The following is a 20,072-nucleotide window of genomic DNA, read 5'->3' on the forward strand; positions in this document are numbered from 1 at the left end:
GGCCATGCGCACGTCATCGTCCTCTCCTCCTAATCTAGAATGCATAGGCGTGGAGGCGCAGCCCCTGCATCCTCGCTTCGCCTGCCGCCGCAGCCTCCCTCAGCCCCGCACACGGTACTCATTCTCCGACCGCAAGCTCTTCATTTACCATGTGCTCGAGCGTGCGGCATGAGAAGGGCCCACCCCCACGCTGGAGTTGGCGCTAGCGTCGATGCAGGAGAAGGTGGGGGAGTGGCGCCCGTGGTTGCCATGGTGGAAGGCGAGGAAGATCTCGCCGAGCGCCCTCCCCGTGATCTTGCGGTGGTGGAGGAGGAGGAGGTCCATGGTGAGCTTGCGGCCCAACGACAAGTCCCGCCGCAGCATGTCCAGCACGGCGCTACCACCCGCCATAGCCGCCACACCACGCCTGGCTTCGCCGCTACCACCACGCCCTGCTGCTGCGGCTGCTGCTGCTTCCCGGCAACCATTCCTTGCTTCTGCTCTTCTCTCCCTGCCTCTCTCCGCTCCGGCTTCGTCGGCGAGTACTTGAAGCTGAGCCGTTGATTTGATCCATGGCAAGCAGGGGTAAGTACCAGAAACACCCGCTCGATTTGATTTGATCCGATTCACAAGAAGCTGAGAAGACGATCACCAATGATGCCTCCGTCAGTCCATGAGAACGTGACTCCATGAGTTCTAGGCAACATCTTTACCTCTTTCTTTTTCGATCAACTAATCTGGTTAGTATAATCCTAATTATACTGCCTTATATATTTCTTTACAGAACACAGCAAGGGGAGGAGACTAGGGAATCGGCCAATCCAATCACCTATTTGGGAATCAACCAATCAGAACCAAGGTACCGATTGAGGTTTATACTTTAGTATATAGTTAAGACATTTTGCCATTGTGTCATTGTGTTTTCTTTATTTTACAAGCACATAGCATGGTCATATCATCAAGAAAATATCCATTTAGTAGTGAGAAAAGAAGAAGAGGAAATGAATAGATGTGTTTATAGAGCACCGAGAGGAACCAATACATATCAGTTCAAATTACCTGAACATTAATTATGATCCTTGGCAGTTACAGGTACACAAAGACGCTCGATTATCATCCTTCGCCCCTCCTCTTGTCGGCATGGATGCTTCCACTTTGATGCTTCTACGACCTACATATGCATGATGCATACAGGCATGGTGTCTCCTTGTGCTGCAATTTGGTGGCCACGGATGGAAGTATCTTGCTAGGGTTCATCTTGTTCTTCAACGAGTGGACGAGGACTCTAGGAGTCCAGCTGCGGACTGCTTCTGCCGTGGAGGACGACGGCCGCCACAAAGGATGTACAGGACGGCTGAGTCGCTGAGAACTGCTTCTTCAGGGTTTGATTTAGTGAATCCTTGCAAAGGTCAGTGAGCCCTCCTTCCAATCACTGGTCTCTCATGGAATTGCTATTTAGAGACTGACTTTTAGCTGATGGTTTGATGATTACATATTCAGACTAACTCACAATGAAGCGACGGATTTCTCAGGTCCTCTAAGTATGTCTTGCATGTCCTCACAAAACTTAAGAATTTGCTGATTGAAGTTTTATCAGACACGAGGTAGTTTATTTTTTTTCCAGGAAAATTCGTGATGAGCAAGAAAGTGCCGTATTGTTTTCTCTACTGTCTTTTGTTTTGGAGGTTTATATGGCAGACCCATCAATTCAGTAGGAACAACTATATACACCATAGATCATAGCTTGCCCTATGCAGCTATTATAAATTGAAAATTCAGTACAATTTGTCCTCTTTAAATTTGAAATTTCATAATTTGCTGACAGTTCAATGCCTTCATTTTACACCATCTGAACTTAAAGCAAAGCTGGTTATGACAATCTTTAATGGTACAATATATTATTTACGCCTGGCCTTATCTGTACTTCCCACGTCTTTGGAAGGATTGATCCTGATTTACAGATACAACATGGCTTTACATATAGTTTAAGATTATAATTTAAGGTCCAAGTTTCTTTTTGGAAAATTGATTGTGCACCTTTGCCTCTATCAATCTTGTGTGCTGAAGATCCTAATGGTGGCATGAATTAATTTCTTTTGGTTAACATTGTATGCCAGAGATAAATAGTGTTACTGTTCAAGTTAGTTTAAATAATTCATGTTGTAATCTTGAAAATTTCTACATCTCACATTGGGTGCTTTAGTTTTTATCTGCTTCTTGTTTGTCAGTCACACTGGATTGTAATATAGCTTCAATTTGCTTCTGGTAAGTCAAGGTATATCTTTCTCACTAATCAATCACTGATTCCATATAGCTAAAAGGTGAACTAATTTGGAACTTATTTGTTCATTTGAAGGGACAAACCAGCTTTTGGCCATTCAATTACCATCTGTGAGACAGTGAGAGCACCACGGTAGGCGAAAACCTTTGAGATATTAGGTGAGGCCATTCATTCATATGTGTGCTGTCTGGGTCACACTATTCCTGAAATGACCTTTGTTTCAGAAATGATCCATTTATTATATGTTTCCTATTTTGTTGTTAATTCATTTCAGAACCTGTAGGTTCCACTCTTCTGCCATTGCTTTCTGGCTGCAAGGGACGCCTTAGTGTGTGGTGTTCCTTCAACTGCACTCTCATTCAATTAGTGAGCATGCCTCGAACTGGAAGAGGCTAAGAGGCTAAGGCGTTGGGCATGATGGCTGTTCCATTGTAGTTGAGGAGGCGCAGAGCAAAGGAGATCCCATGGGAGATGCCTGACTGCCAGGTTTGGCAAACATATGGTTCGAGAGAGCATTTCAACATTATCATTACGTAATATCATAATACACTTGTTTTTGTCCTAATAGTTATTAGTGAGCTATCATGGTACACAACAATAGTTATTTGTTCCTGTAGGAGTAGTAGAATTTATTCATGTAGTCAAGATGGTGAGCCTAATTAGCAGCAACATTTAACAAAGCAACTGCATAGCTACTGCTTGGAGCTGCTAACCCTGTCATTAGGCAAGGACCAGTACGTATGTGCTTTGCTCCCTTTGCTGCCAATGTTTTATATGTAGGGTTTTATGTAAAAGCATATGCCTTACTTTGATTTTGCATAACAGCCATTAGTTTTTGCTTGAGTACATTCCTTCTTGTCTATAGCAATTTGTCTCCTAATTGGTAGCTATGTTTTTTTTTAAAGCTTTGCCAAGGGAAGCCGGGTGAGGATGCATTTTCGTCAGGTCTTTTGTCCAGAGTGGCATGGAAGTTTTTGTTTCACAATCTATATGTAGATTGGGTTGGGGCAATGAATGTCGTCTGCTCGGATAAATGCAACATAATTTTTTTCTTTTTGTTTGCAGAGGGATAACATGACAGATAAATGGCGGATAACATGACAGATAACTGGCATGTTAGCTGGACCGCACCTTGCTTAGTGTGATTATCTTATGGATTCCATCATGGATTCATTCCACAATGTCAACTACATATAGGTATAAGAATTCATGGCAAACTATTACGGTTGAGTCCTCGGAACGCCGGCTGTGATTTTTGGATCCTTCCAGCTTTAGTTATTTTTAATTCCATTTTGTGTAATCTGGATATTCTTTTTTGTCATTGTAGCAACTCGCGTGCTTGGCTGCATGTAACATGAGTACATTAGCGGGGCATCCGCGGGGGATCAATTTATGTGCTTGAATGTCATGACCAATTTAAAGGTTATAATGTGCTTGAATTGCCATTTTATGGACAATGATTTGTATTACAATATGCGTGCAAAGAAATACTTCATATGTTGGAGATTTGAGCTTAAAGAAGGAATTTGCTTCCCCCTAGAAATGTACATGCGCAATCCTATTTAGTAACTAAGTTTTTGGATTAAATATTTTTTTAATATTTATGTTTATTTTCACATTATTATTGTCTTTATTCAATACTTCATATATTTAATTATAAATGTTTCTATAGCACGCACGGACACAATCCTAGTTTAATTGAAGATAAAAATGACCACGGGAAGTATCAGGCATACGAGGTAAGGCCCACACACGAAATATTTTTTGGAAAAGCACTAACGAAATATTTTATTTTAGAACGCATCTTTATCTCGTACGTACGCTAAACAATTCCCGGATACAGAGACACAACCCTGGGATTTCGGGCCCATACCATCAGGACCGCGAGTTCCAGATCCGACGGCGGATGGGGGCACGGCTACCGACGCGGGGAGGAGCCGTGCGCACCCGCAGGATCCTAATAATTGGCGGCCCCGGTCCGTCCCCATCCTCTCGCACATCCCCGCGAAGAACCCAAACGCAAGTAGGGTTAGGAAGGGCTCGGCGGCGGCGGCGGCCAGAGAGAATAGGGGAGCGGTTCGGCGATGACGGGCAAGGCGAAGCCTAAGAAGCACACGGCGAAGGAGATCGCCGCGAAGATCGACGCGGCGACGACGAACCGTGGCGGCGGGAAGGCGGGGCAGGCGGACCGGCTGGGGCAGGACAAGGGCGGCCACGCGAAGCTGGCCTGCCCGCTCTGCCGCACCTCGGCGCCCGACATCAAGTCGATGCAGATCCACCACGAGGCGCGCCACCCCAAGCTCCCCTTCGAGCCGGAGAAGCTCCTCAACCTCCACTCCTCCACCCCCGTCGCATCGGAGGCCACCTCCTCCAACTCCAAGCCCAAGCCCGGCATCCGCGGCAGCCTCAAGAAGTAGCGTGCTTGCTTGCTAGCTTGGGGTAATTCCCTTCAATTCCAATCATATCCACCAACCCGATCTATAATTAATCCATCGGTGGCGGCTGCCGCTGCTGGCCTGTGGTGTGCTACTAGTCTGCTGCTGCTTTTCGTTACTGCTGCTACATGTGTCATGTGAAAGACGTGTTAATTAACTATATCCGTGGCTATGGCTTCGCTGCTGTTTGTTTAAATCTCGTCGCCGGCAACTCGGCACGTTTAAGTATGTGTTGATTGGCTGTGATGCCGGCGACCTGATGGTACTGCTAATGTTGATCGGGTTCGGTGGCACAAATCTGTGGCTTGTTTATTTTCTCTTACTGGCAAGTAAAGTTCGTCAATTAATTATTGTTTTGGCAATTGTTGGGTGTTTGCTACCGTTAGGGTTTCATGAGTCAGATCTTATCTTGTCAGCTGTAAATAGTTATGTATTGTCAAGGCTAGCCACTTCTTCACTTGTTTTGCTTATTCCCTTGGACTTGAGGATAATTGCTTCTGTTTCCCAAGGGATAGTTGTTTGTATCTCTACCTTAAAAAAAACTCACCTTTAACAAGTAGCAATGTTGTGACTAACTGAAGAGCAGTTGTCCATCTGTTTGAGTGATATGCAAGTTTTGGAGTTGCAGTCAATGGTCCAAGAACATTTCTTTGTTCATATAGTGACTGAGTTCCTCCACACATGTCTTGAGTTCGTCGTTAAACAAAATTTACTATTTTGCATAGGTATTAGTTGTTTCCTAGATCCAACAACATGGATTCCTAAACAGTGTGCTGAAAGGCATTTCATGAGAGATGAGTAGCTAATGGATAGCCATGTACCTTTTGTTATTAGTATGCCATATTGAGGACTGCGCCATTGTTTGGTGTAATTTCTACTTGTCCTCCCAAGGGAACTGTTTGCTCACTAGTATAAGCAGTACCCCTTAGTCGTGATAATATGCATCATCAGATTGTCATTTGAAGTTGGACATGCTGTTTCAGCGATGTACAGATTTAAGGTCGTCCAAGTCCCAAGCTTACAATGGCCCCACAATGTAATTGAACATTTATTCATTTATTTTGGTAACTTGACTGCTTACTGTGATCATGATTACTTGTACTACACAAATTCATACCAGCAAGCATACCCTTTTGTAAAGCCGATCATTAAAAATTAAGCAATGATGCCATATTATGATAAGTATGTTTGAAGCATTGGTGTGTGAGACAGTGAGAGCACTTGGCTGGCAATTGGCATAATTTTTTTTTTGTATGGCATGAATTAGTCACCAATGCTGTTTGCTGCTACCTGCTAGGCAAGTTCTAAAAAGTGAAACACATGGACATGGTGAATCAATTTAACTATCCCTCATTAACTTTTCTTTAAATGTGGTGCCATGCACGGCACAACTAGGGATTGCCATGTGATCCTACAATCTGCATATCACTGTTGTCAATTTGATTTGTAACTGTCTATAAAATTACATAGTCGGAAGCATAGACAACATTGAGACAGGAAAAGATAGATGTACCCAATTGTTCCAAAATCTGATACATGATCTTTGGATTCAGCAACCAGTTGTTCCAAAATCTGATACATAGCCTTTCGAGTATTATTTCCATTCTCATGCTGGATTCTGTTGCCACAGAAGTGTTCACCTGTTTTGCTTATGCCCTTGGACTAGATAGGAGAATTGCCTAGTTAGTGATTTTTCTAAGAAGTAGCAGTATTGCGACTAGACTGAAAAGCAACATGATCATTTAGTACACAAAGTCCCAGTGTTCTGAAAGGCATTCATGAGAGAGGAGTAGCATACTGGAAGATTGCGTATCTTTTGTTTAAGTTTATTATTATAATTTTCTCTTCACCTTGGATGATTTTTTTTGGGGATCAGCAGTGCAATCAGTACACCTGATATTGTCACCAGACTGCCGTTTGAACTTGGATGTACTGTTTCAACTTTCAACTTTGCAATGCCTCCTCAAATTAACCGAACTTTTTATCCATTTATTTGGTACCTTGAATACTGTGACCAGGATTGACCTGTCTTGCACTGATTCATACCCGCAAACAGATGCCATTTGTAAAGCTCTTTGTTTTGAAGATGCCGATGCTGACATTTTACAACAACTCAACAAGGGATGCTTGAACCAGTTGGTGGTGTGAACTTCCATCTTTCTTTCTTTTTTTCGGGATGGCATCTGGAACTAATGCCCAAATGCCAAGCTGCAAGGCATGCAAGTTATCAGTTATGAAACTCAGTTGAATCTTTTCTTCTTCTCTGCTCCAAACGTTCCTCGTTTGTATATATAATTTGTTCAGCTGCAGTTTATGTAAGGTATCGACAACATCATATAGAAGCATATACAGTATGCTCCCTAGTGAAAATATACTTTTTATTATGTAATATTAAAATATACCTTTTAGTATGCATATCTTACACCATGCAACGGTACGGAAATTTTAGATTGCCGGAGCCATGGACAAGATTGGAAACAGAGAGGATAAAACGCAGATACAAAACGCAAGCGCGCAGAGTGCAGCAAGTTCAAAAATCGGACACTGGCCTTTGGAGTGATATTTTGATTTTCTCCTGAATGTACAGTATACGTTGGTTCCATCATCACGGTAGAACGGTATTCTTTACCATTACTAACTGTCTAACTCTAGTATGTTGCAGCTTCAGTTCACATGTCTGAAAGAACAACCATGAGCTTCAGTTACCATGCCTGAAGGAACAATCTGACGCGAAAGATAAATGCAAGTTAACAACGGCAATAGTAACACGATGCATGTCTTTTGAGTTTAGGTAGCTTCAGAAATTACAGGATATCCATTTTAGTAGAACCCCGAGCAACAGACAGTAGGAGAATCGTTTGCCCACACAAGATGTCATAAACAAGAGACTACAGGAACCTGCACACCTCAGGAAGCAAGCACAACCTCAATGCAAGTTCCATCAGTATTCAGTACTAGTACTCCAAGGTGCCCTGATTACCATACGAACTACCACTGTGCATCATGCGTACTGTTGTGTGTATGCTGACAGAATCGCGATAGCTGCTGCACACGAAAATGGACTGGGTTAGATACTTGGAAACCTGTTTCTGCATAGACATTCATTATCAGCGTGAGCAAGTAAAGAGATGCAAGTATGAGAAAATTCATGTTCATGATATACCATGATCAAATTGGGAAATACAATCAAAATCCAGTGACATACTATCAAGTGGAGCAAATCAAATTGAACTAGCACACATGAAAATCGAACTAGCACACATGAGGACTCATGATTTTGTTATCTGCTTGAGCATGAGGTCTGTGTTTAAAGGTTGTTGGGGCTTACTAAAATCACAATGTTTCAGCGGGTAGTTAAATCTGCATATCCTATATCGATCATCCCCACTAAAAGATGGCATTAGGAATGGCCATGTCTGGTACATGCCCTCTGCCCTGTTCCAAACCATCACTTCCAAGCAGGGGCGCCCACCCATGCTGTTGCAAGTGATGCTTCTACTTCTTGGGTAATTGGCCCACTTTGTCTTTAACATACAATTTTAATTTGCGAAACACTTGCTTTCTTAATGTGCACGTGTACTACAATTTGTTTCTCAATTTCTGACAGATCTTTGCTATCATTATCATATACAGTATATAAAACACACAGGTACACAAGAACACAAATGGTGTTTTAGTAGCATAAGTTTTAATATATTGCCAGATCCTTTATTGACTTAGTGTCTGATACTGCCAATGTTCATAGTTCATGCCTAATGACTGATAAGTTGTTATACAGTGAGGACATTACAGAAGAGGCCATGGAGGCCACACAAAAGAAAGTGCAAAGATATCATTACGGCAACTTGTAAAAAAAATTCCATCTTATATACATTACAGAAGAGGCTATGGTGTATTTTTTTTAGAAAAATTATGGTATGTATAAATTGCAGTTGCTAATCTTTAGAATAATGAAGCTACTTAAGCACTACCAACAAATTGGATTTCGACATGGCATATTTCACAAGGTTTAAAGTGTCACAGTTCAGTTTGATCCCTCAATTCGATCAAAAGTCAATACAAGCAAGGCTGCCAAACTGATAAACAAAGCACAATGCCAATCCAGTTTATAAAGCAAATAAGTCTGCCCTGCCTCATAACTGAAACTCGAGCTTGAATTGAGAAGAAACATACCAAAAAGCAGCCCAATGTGTTGCTCCCAAGTAGATCAGAAAAACCACAAAAGCACCTGCACACCAAAAGGTGCTTGATTATGATTCAGTAAAGGGAGTGTACATTTGTTGATGAGTTTTTTGAGAAATTATTAGAGGACAGAAAGCAGGCTTACTAGATAGCAACGCATGGAGCAGCAACAAGTGTTGGGGCAACCAGCCGGCAAAGTGGCTCATGAAGCCTGAGGTGATACCTAGAGCCTTTGCTGGATAGCACGGTTACACCCTGTTGTGCCTCTGCTTCCCCTTCCTCTGCACTGACAGGGCTGTACAAATGGATGTAGAGCTCGTCATCATCTATTTCTACATCGCGGGATGTTCCTTCGGTCAAGCAACCCATGGCGCACACGACCCCATTCCCCAAGCAAGAGAAGAACTGGCCGGACATCACCGGCGAGTCTCCTGCCATGACGAAAGTAAGAGGGACCTCGACGATGGCCAGCGTCCGATCAGTGCCCTTCTTCGTCACGGCGATGTCGTAGGCGGTGAGGTCTTTGGAGTCTTTGCTCCTGGACCTGCCGAGGAAGAGGCGGCCGTAGGGAACGGCCTCGCCGACGAACGGCAGGCTCCTCTCGCGATCCACGAAGTGCCACTCCTCCGCGGACGCGTCGAACGCCACCGTGCCGGCGACCGGACATCCCGCCGCCGCCGAGAGCAGGATGTGGCGGCCGGACACGGCGTAGGACTCGATCCTCGCGGTTCACGGCGCGTGCTGGAGCCGGGCCAGCTTCTCCTCGCCGGGGAGTGCGGGGAACAACGGCGGAGGCGGCAGGGTGCGCTAGGAGTACGTGCATGAATCTCAGGCCATTTTACACGTGTACCTTTTTTGGTCTCAGGCCATGAATCTCAGCCATCCGATCTCAATCCGACGAGGATATCATTGTCTTCATCTGTTCGACGGTTCCATCATGACAAGAAAAGTTAGCATGGCGGGAGTACGTGCGTAGAAACAAAGAGGTAGGGAGCGAGGGCGAGAGCAGGTTGGATTCCATCGTCGCGTAAGAACACTACTGATCTTGGCAGAAGTACTGATCATAGCCGGCCGGAAGCAAAGACAACAATGGAATTAGAGAAGATAAACACATATACAACAAGGCACAATACGAGTACTATAATAACCAATTGTTACAAAATCTGATATCAGATCTTTGGAGTGCTGACTCTGCCACAGAAGAACAGTTGTCTTGCTCTAGTGTATTGTAGCTTCAACTTCCAGGCCTAAAAGAATATTCTGCTAGCGCATAAGATAAATTCAAGTTAGCAAAATCTGTGCAATACGAATGGCTCATGATACATGTTTTTGAATGTTGACATACAGATATGATATACGCAAAGCTAACTTATTTAGATGATAGAAATGGATATATGCCATGCAATCTTGATGACTTGACATTCCTAAACTCATAAGTCATAAGACACTGACAAACAGGTCAAGCCCTCAATGTAAGTACCTTTCATTGGAGAGGTTTTGATGGCCCTGTAAAGAAAATTATAGAAGCTGGAGGATTACTGCAAATTCCTGACCAAAGGTATCTTCTACAAATGCTTGGTGCAGAATGCCGACTGGGATGCAGAAGGTCCAGCTTATGTTCAGGATATGATTTCTTTCAGTATCCTGCAAGTCTTCCTGAGGATGGAACTTAATTCAAATGCTTTAAATGGTAATAACATGCTTCTTAAAGCATGGTATCTTGAAGAGGACGACTCTAGGCAAGAACTGTATTAAACTAACAACACGTGTGAAATAAATTTGATGCTGCTGTCCTAGGAACAAACAATTAAGCCAACCCATCTACCCCTCTGGGGTCTAGGGATCAATGGAGCCACTGAAGGAACCTCCTTCTGCCTTGGCGGTTGGTGGGTCCTCCACAAGAAGAGGTCGCAAATAACTGGCTGTCAGGACTCTTTGAGCTTCATTGTAACGAGCCCAAGTAACCAGGTAAAGACCAGCAATGATGAAGAGTCCCCCGGCAACACTGAAAGGAGTTGAAATGCAGATGTAAACAAAGTCAGAAATTACAAGTTGGTTGATGATCTCACAAGGAGATAAGCAATATTAACCACTGCTATATGTCATCATTCATCAAACACAACAACTAATATCATTTAGCTTGAAAGAGTATTAGAGTATGCTAACTGATGAGCAGTTGGCAATTTGATAAACTCAGTGGAACCACCAATTTAAAGGATCCAAAATCAGAGAAATCAACATAACACAATGTTGAAACAGTGACTTGGCATAGTTATAGGGTTGAGAGTTGGATCAAACCTTCCGACATAAATTGGGGTTCCAAGAAAAATAGTTGAAAGCAAGGTAGAACATGCTGGTTGGAGTGGATTGTACAGGGCAACTAGAGAGGGTCCTAGAATTTTGTTTGCCCAAGTCATGATCGCATAGTTCACACAAGATGCAATAATTCCCTGGTGGTACAAGCAAAAAATGTGGTTAGATAACCAGGGAGATTTCTAAATCTCAGGTTCTCAGCATTATCATACAAGTCATGAAGTCTAAGTCTGAAGTCCAGTTTATATACTTACAGCATATAAGACAGCTATGACCTCAGTTGTTGTCAGTGCCCACTCGTGGAGCCCATTGGTAGCAAATGCCCCAGTCAATACCATAAACAAGGTGGCAAAAGAATAGGAGTAAGCAGTCAAGGATAAGCTTGCAGGATATTTTATCAGCACCGGAGCCTGGAGTTGTCACAAGAGAAAAAGACACAGATTTATACAGTCATGATCATAAACATAGACATTCCTATCCTTTCACATGTTCTTCGTCAATAACAAAAAGAAAAGAATGCTACAGTAATACTTAACCCATTATCATGGTTGAGTATTAGAGCTCCAAAGTTTGTGTTACCTGAATGACTAGATAAGCACCCATCAGGAAGCAATTTCCAATAAGGCACACGACCCCAAGATGCCATGTCTCCACACCATATCGGAGCATGGCTGTGGTCAACCACTGAGCAGAATAGGCATTGCTACTCCGTGTGCCGGCCAGAGCATTTCCATCTGCTGCGATGGTGCTTACCATCCCAATCAAAGACGGGCCTCTGTAGATGGCCATAAGGACCGCACCAGACACGCACACGGCTGTGCCAAGAACTTTGACAAATCCGTCTTTCGTGAAGATGTTGATCACCTCAACACTGGAAAATATGCAGAATTTGCTTAGAATTCAGTTGACATTTGAGACTGTGTCCATGTCAGAAGATGCTTCGGTGATTACCCGACAATTGCGGCCAAGAGAAACGTGAACACCGGTATCGCCGGCTGGAAAGCCGCGGCGTAGGAGGCGTTGGTGAAGCTGAGGCCAAGGAGGAAGAGGAGCTGGTTCCCAAAGATCCTGCAGGAAGGTAGCAGGAAGAGAACCACATTTTCCCGTGTTTAGTGATGGGAAACAAGAAAAGAACTCAAGATATTGTTCCACGGGCGGATAAATTACCCTGTGAAGCCCAGGAGAGCAAACAACGCGAGGAGCTGACGGGTCACCGGGCGCCGCACGTTTCTGCAAGAACGGATAGCGACATTACGGGAAGAAACATTTCAACTCGAATTGACTCTCCTTCTAATTCGCTTTGCGGATGAATCCCCTAGGATGAGTAAGTAAGAGATAGTAAGAGAAGAAACAAAAGATTTTGCTTTTTTGGGTTGTTGGGGGCAGGGGAAATTGAAGGAACTCGGTAGGTAGGTGAGGGCGAGGGGATTGGGGAGCACCTCTCTCGGAGGAAGGCGATGGGGGCGAGGAGCGCGAGCGCGACGAGGTCGCGGTAGACGCAGAAGACGATCTGGTTCATGCCGACGTTGAGGACGGACTTGGTGAGGACGTGGTAGCCGCCGTAGGAGACCTGGACGAAGGCCATCCCGGCGTGCGCCTGCCACGCCTCGTTGCGCGCCCACATCAGGCGGCCGCTCCCGCTGACGGCCCACACCGACGAGGACCACCGCTGCAGCAGCGTCGGCTTGCCCTCCCCGGCGGCGTCGTCCTCCGCCTCCGCCCCGCGCCCCATCCTCCTCCGCCGCCGACCGTTTCCCTCGTCTCCCGCGGGCAGGAGGAAGAGGAAGGGTAGTTGCTGCACTGCACTGTAGTTTTAGCTTGGCGTGCCGGCGTGTGCGTGCTTGCGTGGCAGCCGGCAGGTTTATAGCGGAAAAGTCACCCCGGTGGGGCCGTCAGCTCTCAGCGGGTCCCACGGCCGCTTCACTTTCACTCACTCGCTCGGGAGGAAAGGAATAGGCCATGGTTTCGTTCTTATCCAAGAAGATCGGCCCGACATCTGGGACCAACAAACATCAGGGACGGGCGCGGACATCTGAGCTGACAGCTCCCGTTTCTGGTATGTCTTCTCCTCTCCTCCGTCTGGTGTTGCTCAAGTTCAGATCACGAACCAGCTGCATCTCATTTTAGCTCACGTGCAAGCTCCCTCACCAAGTGAAAATTAGAGGAGGCTACAATTATTTTATTTAATCGTGTCCGTCAGGATTCGAACTTGAGATCTCTAACTTTGATACAATCGAGGCTGCAGATGGGTTGCAGAGAGACAAGCCACAGTCCAACTAAACACACCCTAAGTTACATGCACCAATAAGTTCAACCCAAAACCTTAAGCTGATAAAGAAAGGTGGGCAATTCACTCATACTCCAGTAACAATCACATCATCCGCGAGGCTGCAGATGGGTTGCATGGAGACAAGCCACGAACGTACCACCGAGGCTTTTGACTCCTTTTTCTTTGGCTGCTGATCATAAACACCCATCCACTGCCCACTGCTGTGGTTGGCACCAACGGTGTCGATCTGGTCCATGTTCCTCACGTGTTCATTGCTTCTTACGGTTGCTACCGACCACAACACAACACCATCCCCGTCATCACCTCCAAGCAGCCGCCGTTCACTAGTACTCACACGGCTAACTTTGCAATAAGATCAATTCTTTGAAATATGAAGCCTTCTCATCGAACTTCGTTTCACGATATCAACGCTTAGCGTGCACATAGACACAGGGCTACTTAATTCCTAATAATTAAAGAGTAAGCTGTACAAGCTCATATACAGTATTTTGCATGCTAGAGCCACTTATACAGCAGAGACACGTAACACATTAAACAGAGTATTGCAGCCATCAGCGGCAGCAAGAACGTAGCCGTAGCATTACTGATAACTAAATACCTCTCGAACCTGCAAAAAAGACATATTTAAGATCATCATATTAATTAATTTCAGTTATAATCTAAGAACAATTATTTTATCGAAATATCTCAACCCATGACCATTTATCTCCAAAAATAGCACGTAGCTCATTCTGTAATATATGCAGTATGTCTGGCAATTCAGAGGTGATGATCCTGACGATCTCCCGCCGCTGAATTTTGACACCCTGATCCTTGAACTACATTGGAAATCAGTACGTGTGATTAGTAAAATTATTTATTATAAATATTATGCAGTAGAAGAAGAAACTAACCTGGATGTTCACCTCATAAGGAAGATGCAATAGCCAACAAAGTTAAATAAGTTCCGCAACACCTCTCGCCATCAATAGACGAGGATCGGTACCACCTTCAACTTCTTCAGTATCATCTTTTCCCACATCAAACTTGTGCTTAAACATGCCACTAAGCAATGTGTTTGGCCTAATCAAATCTTTCCATCTCTTTATATAGTGATACAGGGGTTCAGCCACTATCGCTTTATCCCTATTTGTTAGATTTGAAGTAAACTCCATATGTATATCACCGATCATGTGACTCTTATTGATATCATCCATTAGTGAGCAATGAGTGCACAGATAGTCACCTGGTACTAAATAGTCACAATCTAGCAACTCTAACAGGGCCTTTAAATCACTGGGTAGAGTTAAACCCTTGAACATATCTGCAATGATAGCTCTAATGGACCTACGGTTGGACCTAGCTTTTACATTATCATATTCCAATAGCTTTAGCTTCCATGAAAGTTTAACAGTCGTACCCGAAGACATATATCAGATTCAGAAATGTTACTGAAGCAATGCTCATTTCTATGCAATCCAACCATTTCTTTAAGAAGAGACCTGATTAGAATCTTGTATCTTTCATTAGGGTAGCTAGCCATTGTGCCTAGAGGGACAGATCCAAGAAGTCTTCCTGAAAACATAGGTACATTCCTCTTCTTGAAGTCTGACAGACAAGAGCTGAAGCCATGCCAAGTAGACAAATCCATCAAGTCATCTAGCACAAAATGAATAGCTGACCCTTTGAATAGAGCTGTATGCAATATGCCCAAATTCTGAAATTTGGTTGCAATGAGCACATTGGCTTCTAACAGTTCAACAGTTTTTGAAGTCTGCATAGTTAAAAAAAATACTTTATATCAGCCTTCATTCTTAATAAGACAAGTCATAAATAACAATATGAGACCATAATTCTTGCAAGCCATTTCATATGTCAACCATACAACAAATTTGAAGTACTTCCAACACTAAGCCCTTTGAAAATTTTGAAAGGTCTACTGATGCAGTTTTCTAAACAAAGGCATGATCAGCCTAGTATTAGCATCAACACCTTCACTTACTGTTACCAAAACACCAATAGTGAAAACTAGCATCTTGAATTAAAAAAAATATGTAGTAGCAAAAATAGTAAAGTGCATATGATGCCATGTGGATATTACCTTAACTTGATCCAATCCTCGTGTAGTCTTATCCATTGCCATAAAACAAATATGTTGAACAAGCTGCACATGTGTTATATGTTAAGGCTAATTATTACTGCATACACATTTCATAAGTTTAACTGTAACAACATTAATGAACCTTACAAATGGGATGTGGCTATTTATCTATCTCTTGACTCGAAAAAGGACTTTAGCACTACACAAATTAAATTAATCACATCACTATTCACTATAAGTCCTGCTTTCATCATAGGATGGTTCTGAAAGGAACTATTTCAAAATTACCGGGAGCAATTGAAATGGAAACTAATTTTGAAATGGAACATTTGAAATCAATTATTGAGGTAAGAAATACAAGAAGTTTATGCACTGGTTTGGAAATTTATTAAATGTTCTTACCACATGGCAGATATAACAAAGCTAGCAATATATCACTTTTAGTATTGGTTTTCATTTTTTTATTAATCATGTTATTAGAAAGATTAAAAAAATACTTTTTATCTATTTAAAAGATGTACATAATGGAGGCATACATAGTTACAGACCCCCAAGCACGATTGTCCTTAATTCTCTTAAATGCATAAACAGTAGAATGAAATCTAAGATTGGCATGGTCAGGGTCATCAAGGACAATCTGTACGGAGCACATTCGATTTTATACATTAGCAATGTTCTTAATGCATGCAGTATTTGAGAATAAAATAGTCATACTGGACAATAAATTACCTCAGTAAGGGTTGATTTAATGATTCTGCAATTCTCTGAATCCACAAAATTATCTGAGAAAGAAAGTAGCGGGTTTTTGGCAGAGGTCGTTGCTGTTCCAAAACTATAAACTGCATGAACACTATGCTATATTAGTATCTACAAGTAACAGTAATCTATTGGCAAATATAACTCTGGTTTATTTAATTATCTCACCTGGATGAATGAGAAATTCAACTCTTGGGCCTCTCCAGGATTTCAACCACAATTGCAGAATCTCCTTGTCATTGTCAAACTGTAATAATTTTGTAAAATATTAGAAGAAATACACAAAATATATTATGATTAAGAAACTATCATACCTCCGTCAAAAGGGTACTTCTAGCTTCCAATAGAAGGCTACTGCTGCTAAGGAAGACACAGTCATCTTTTTTCTTTTGTCACTAGGTCCACAATGCTATCAAACAACTTATTTTCTCTATTGCAATAGTGACAAAAGAAAATAGTAAGAAGAGTAACATGATGCTTGGTAAAATTAACATAATAGCTTGTGATCTGGGTTGAACCTAGAAGTAAGATTTTCAGATCGCCCAATTATGATTTTTCTAGGAGACTCATCGTCTTTCCTTCCCTGAAAGCCGCATGTAACAAATCATTGTTCTTCGTTGCCATCCTTCTACGAACTTTGTGTTTTTTAGCAGGTTCATGCAAGGGATCATTGTTCTTCCTCTTTGTCATGCTAACCAAAACACAAGAGTATCAGGTACCTATAATACAAAAAAATATTAACAAATGAGGAAAAAAAGTTCAATTACACCTTCAGTGTCCTCCAGGTTTAAGGAATGGAAAGCCATGCATTCTATCACAAACAGACATTATATTGCCTTTTTTATGTAGGTACAATGAGAGGATCACTAGATTAGTCTTCTAAAACTGAGACCCGAGAACTTGCTACAGAAGTACAGAGTGGTTCTGGTAGGGATCCCAAAGTACAGCATGTACCATGTATGTCCACCTAGACAATGCATTCTCTAAAATCTAAATGCAACACTAACCTAAATGCACCACACATGATATATCAAAGGTGAATTCGCTCTACAAAACAATAGTGGGACATGAAGAATAGCTAATATTCAACGCATTCTGATTTCTAAACTTCTCTTGCCATACAAAAATGTCTAATCTCATTCTTAACCAAGAACTGAAGTGTTTACGAATGCTGACTACAGCCACAACCTAAAATCAGAATCTTACCAGGCCGGGGAGCATCACGATTATCGATTTACCACAAGCTAACCACTGTCGTAATACTAAAAGGCTATATGTTGAGATCTAGTGGATCGTCGGCTACCAACATCGCCTGGTTTTCATGGCGCCGCCAATCGGCAAGCACAGAAATTGGCGAGAGAACCGGAGTAGTAGCAGGAAAAGAATGAGTACCTCCAAGGGCTCAGGAATCCGCCGGCGGACTTGCCTACTCACTCGACGTCAACGTATGGATCGGAGCGGAGAGAGCAAGCGAGGCGGCAGTACGGCGGCACAGGGCGGAGCTAGCAAAGTTGAGGCGGGCAGGAGCCGAGCCGGCGAGAGAAGAGACCTATACCAATAATTACAAGCGGACTTTCTTCTTGATTTTTTTTGGTTTTGGGCCATTTTTGCGGGACCCTTTTCCTAATAGGCCCAAAATGCATGTAAAAAAATTGCGTCCATCTTTTGCCTCACATTGTTTTGGGCCTCTAATAAACCTTCTTTCTTCTGCCTCACCTTCATCTTATGCTCTGACATTATTGTAGCTTAGAAGAAACATTATACGGTGCTCCCTCCCCCTCTTCTTTTTCTGACCCCCCAACACGTCGAGCTACAGGTTCGAGTTCGACCATCCGCCCGTGCAAAGGACAGTTGACACCACAAGAGGGCATGGTTGATGTACATGGAAGCCATGAACAGAGCAATTTGGCGCCTGACCCAGTCCCTCACAGTTTCAGGTCCCCCCGTCACATTACAGGATGTCCGAACAAAAGCTCATGGCGAATCTGCTTTCAGAAACCTGTCCTTTCTTCTCGTTGACGTTTTTCTGCCAACACGTGAACCCACACGATCGTGCGCGCGCGCGCGCGGAGGGGCTCGCGCAGCACCTCGGCACAGGCTGGTATGAACCGGTTACAGGGACCGATCTGACCAGTTGTCGTGCAGGCTGACGGTAGATCGCCGAACTGATTCGGGAGGGATCCCAATAGGGCAGGCACACGTAAAGTTATTCTAGGATCGGCAAATCATCTAGAACATCCTCAGATGTCGTCGAAACGAAGGAAGAACAACAAGATGGGGTTGGAAAAACTAGAGCATTAAGAAAAAGTAAAAGATGCAAAATAGTAGATTGATATGTTTTTTTTCGATTGGATCTAACTCAATCGGCCATGGTCTTTCATATTTATAGGGAGGGGAGGTCTTGTCCCTGAAAGAGTCAAGCTGTAACAAATCTCGTGTTAAAATTTAACTCCAACTCGGTTTACTCAGCCCAAAACCGGTCTGGTCAGATTAGGCAATCGGTCTGACCTGTCTGCCTAGGTACAGAGTTTCCCAAAGCCATAACTCTCCCGTCTGAACTCTAAATCGGATGTTCCGTATATGCATTTTGATCATCTCGATAAAAGCTACGCAATGGTGAAGTCCAATTTGCATTTTGAAACTTTTCTCAAACCGGTCTGACCGGTTGGGAGACCGGTCTAAACAGATCTTACCATATCTACCTAAACCTGCTAATTTTGGGCTCCAACACTTTTTTTTTAAATAAGCGAAACCTGGCCTTTCACAAACCCAAAGAACACCCCAGTGTCCATGGAAAGACTGCAGATCTTACCTACTACACCACACTGTTGAAAGTTGAAACGTGCGCATGTTACACTACTGGTAGAAAATAATAGCCATCAGTTGCAACATCTTGCAATGAAGAAGCAGGTGCTTAGTTCAGTCGATGTCAGCTTGATTGCTCCGGACCCATCACACACAGCGTGCCCTGGCGTTCAGTGCGTACCGTGAACCATTAGAACTTGCTGCGAGCAGACCTGTCAACACCAGGAGAGGCGAGCGCAAAAGGAAATGGAAATTTTGGACGGATGGGCGACAGGGACCGGACCCTTTTTTATCTGAATTCTGGGTAACGTGTGGTAGGTGTGTGTTTTACCCATCGTTCCATCACGTGTGTTGCAGACGCAATTGTACTCGTTCAATTCCTGTGAGCCTTTCGTCGCTGGGTTAGAAGAAAAGACAGTCAGGACACGGATCTGCTTTTACTTGCTTGCTTGCTTGGGGTGAGAGAAGGACTGGAGGAGCTCACCTGAACCTGATACACTGTGCCTACCACAGTTTTGTGCTTGTGGCAGAAGTGGCTTGTTCTGTCATTTTTGCACCCCCCCCCAATTTGGAAAGCATGAACCTGGCAGGAATCTCATAGATGTTTCTTGCAGGAATTAGCACAATTCTGCAGGAATTTCTACTGCATAAACGGGGTCTTCTGCTGCCTCTTCTGGCTTATGGCTTCAAATAGAAAACAAAGACCTGTTCGATCCTTTCTTTGCAGCCGTGCTTGCACGTTTGCCTACTTGCCTAGCCCACATACCATCCTTGTCTTTGCCGTTGCCGATATGTTTTGCTGGCAGTAGATCCAAGCAAGGCCAACAGCCGCCAGGACCAGCGCATGCCATTGCAGCGTCTTCTCTTTTTATACAAGGAAGGAAGCGCAATGAAAAATGCCATTGCAACAACTTGAACCATTTGTCTATTTGAGGGTAACTAACAAACTGC

General features: G+C 43.4%; 2 protein-coding genes and 1 long non-coding RNA gene across 7 annotated transcripts; 1 reads left to right on the forward strand and 2 right to left on the reverse strand.

Moving 5' to 3' along the window:
• Positions 1–4,240: 4,240 nt before the first annotated feature.
• Positions 4,241–5,057, forward strand: LOC101767594. The gene has a single exon (XM_004966333.3). It carries the CDS (start codon positions 4,345–4,347, stop codon positions 4,675–4,677), a length of 333 nt encoding a protein of 110 aa, XP_004966390.1. The 5' UTR covers positions 4,241–4,344; the 3' UTR covers positions 4,678–5,057.
• A 2,401-nt stretch (positions 5,058–7,458) lies between these two features.
• Positions 7,459–13,034, reverse strand: LOC101767993 (WAT1-related protein At3g45870). 3 transcript variants are annotated; one of them, XM_014805131.2, is made up of 10 exons: positions 12,630–13,034; positions 12,358–12,420; positions 12,142–12,258; positions 11,770–12,061; positions 11,445–11,600; positions 11,176–11,327; positions 10,358–10,882; positions 9,023–10,140; positions 8,869–8,923; positions 7,459–7,740 (listed from the first exon to the last, which is right to left on the reverse strand). In XM_014805131.2, exons 1-7 carry the CDS (start codon positions 12,920–12,922, stop codon positions 10,714–10,716), a joined length of 1,242 nt encoding a protein of 413 aa, XP_014660617.1. In that variant the 5' UTR covers positions 12,923–13,034; the 3' UTR covers positions 7,459–7,740; positions 8,869–8,923; positions 9,023–10,140; positions 10,358–10,713. The 3 variants fall into 3 exon arrangements, with proteins under 3 accessions (XP_014660617.1, XP_022681381.1, XP_004966391.1); XM_022825646.1 differs by having other exon boundaries at positions 7,475–7,737; positions 9,023–10,137; XM_004966334.3 differs by having other exon boundaries at positions 7,475–7,740; positions 9,023–10,137.
• An 881-nt stretch (positions 13,035–13,915) lies between these two features.
• On the reverse strand, positions 13,916–17,837 carry LOC101768939. 3 transcript variants are annotated; one of them, XR_002677309.1, is made up of 9 exons: positions 17,709–17,837; positions 16,835–17,035; positions 16,631–16,746; positions 16,485–16,563; positions 16,290–16,399; positions 15,561–15,623; positions 14,374–15,233; positions 14,180–14,298; positions 13,916–14,087 (listed from the first exon to the last, which is right to left on the reverse strand). It is a non-coding gene; the product is annotated as an uncharacterized LOC101768939 (long non-coding RNA). The 3 variants fall into 3 exon arrangements; XR_002677308.1 differs by having other exon boundaries at positions 13,916–14,298; positions 16,835–17,007; XR_215111.3 differs by having other exon boundaries at positions 13,916–14,298.
• Positions 17,838–20,072: the final 2,235 nt, after the last annotated feature.

The sequence above is a fragment of the Setaria italica genome, chromosome IV (assembly GCF_000263155.2).
Source record: "Setaria italica strain Yugu1 chromosome IV, Setaria_italica_v2.0, whole genome shotgun sequence".
NCBI classification, from domain to species: domain Eukaryota; kingdom Viridiplantae; phylum Streptophyta; class Magnoliopsida; order Poales; family Poaceae; genus Setaria; species Setaria italica.

Bases quoted from the DNA above. Each gene is read 5' to 3' on its own strand.
- LOC101767594 (XM_004966333.3), top strand. From the start codon at position 4,345: ATGACGGGCAAGGCGAAGCCTAAGAAGCACACGGCGAAGGAGATCGCC.
- LOC101767993 (XM_014805131.2), bottom strand. From the start codon at position 12,922: ATGGGGCGCGGGGCGGAGGCGGAGGACGACGCCGCCGGGGAGGGCAAG. The intron at 12,259-12,357 runs GTAATTTATCCG...ACCTTCCTGCAG, and splicing joins GCTCTCCTGGGCTTCACAGG to GATCTTTGGGAACCAGCTCC. The intron at 11,328-11,444 runs GTAAGTATATAA...TTGTACCACCAG, and splicing joins TCATAGCTGTCTTATATGCT to GGAATTATTGCATCTTGTGT.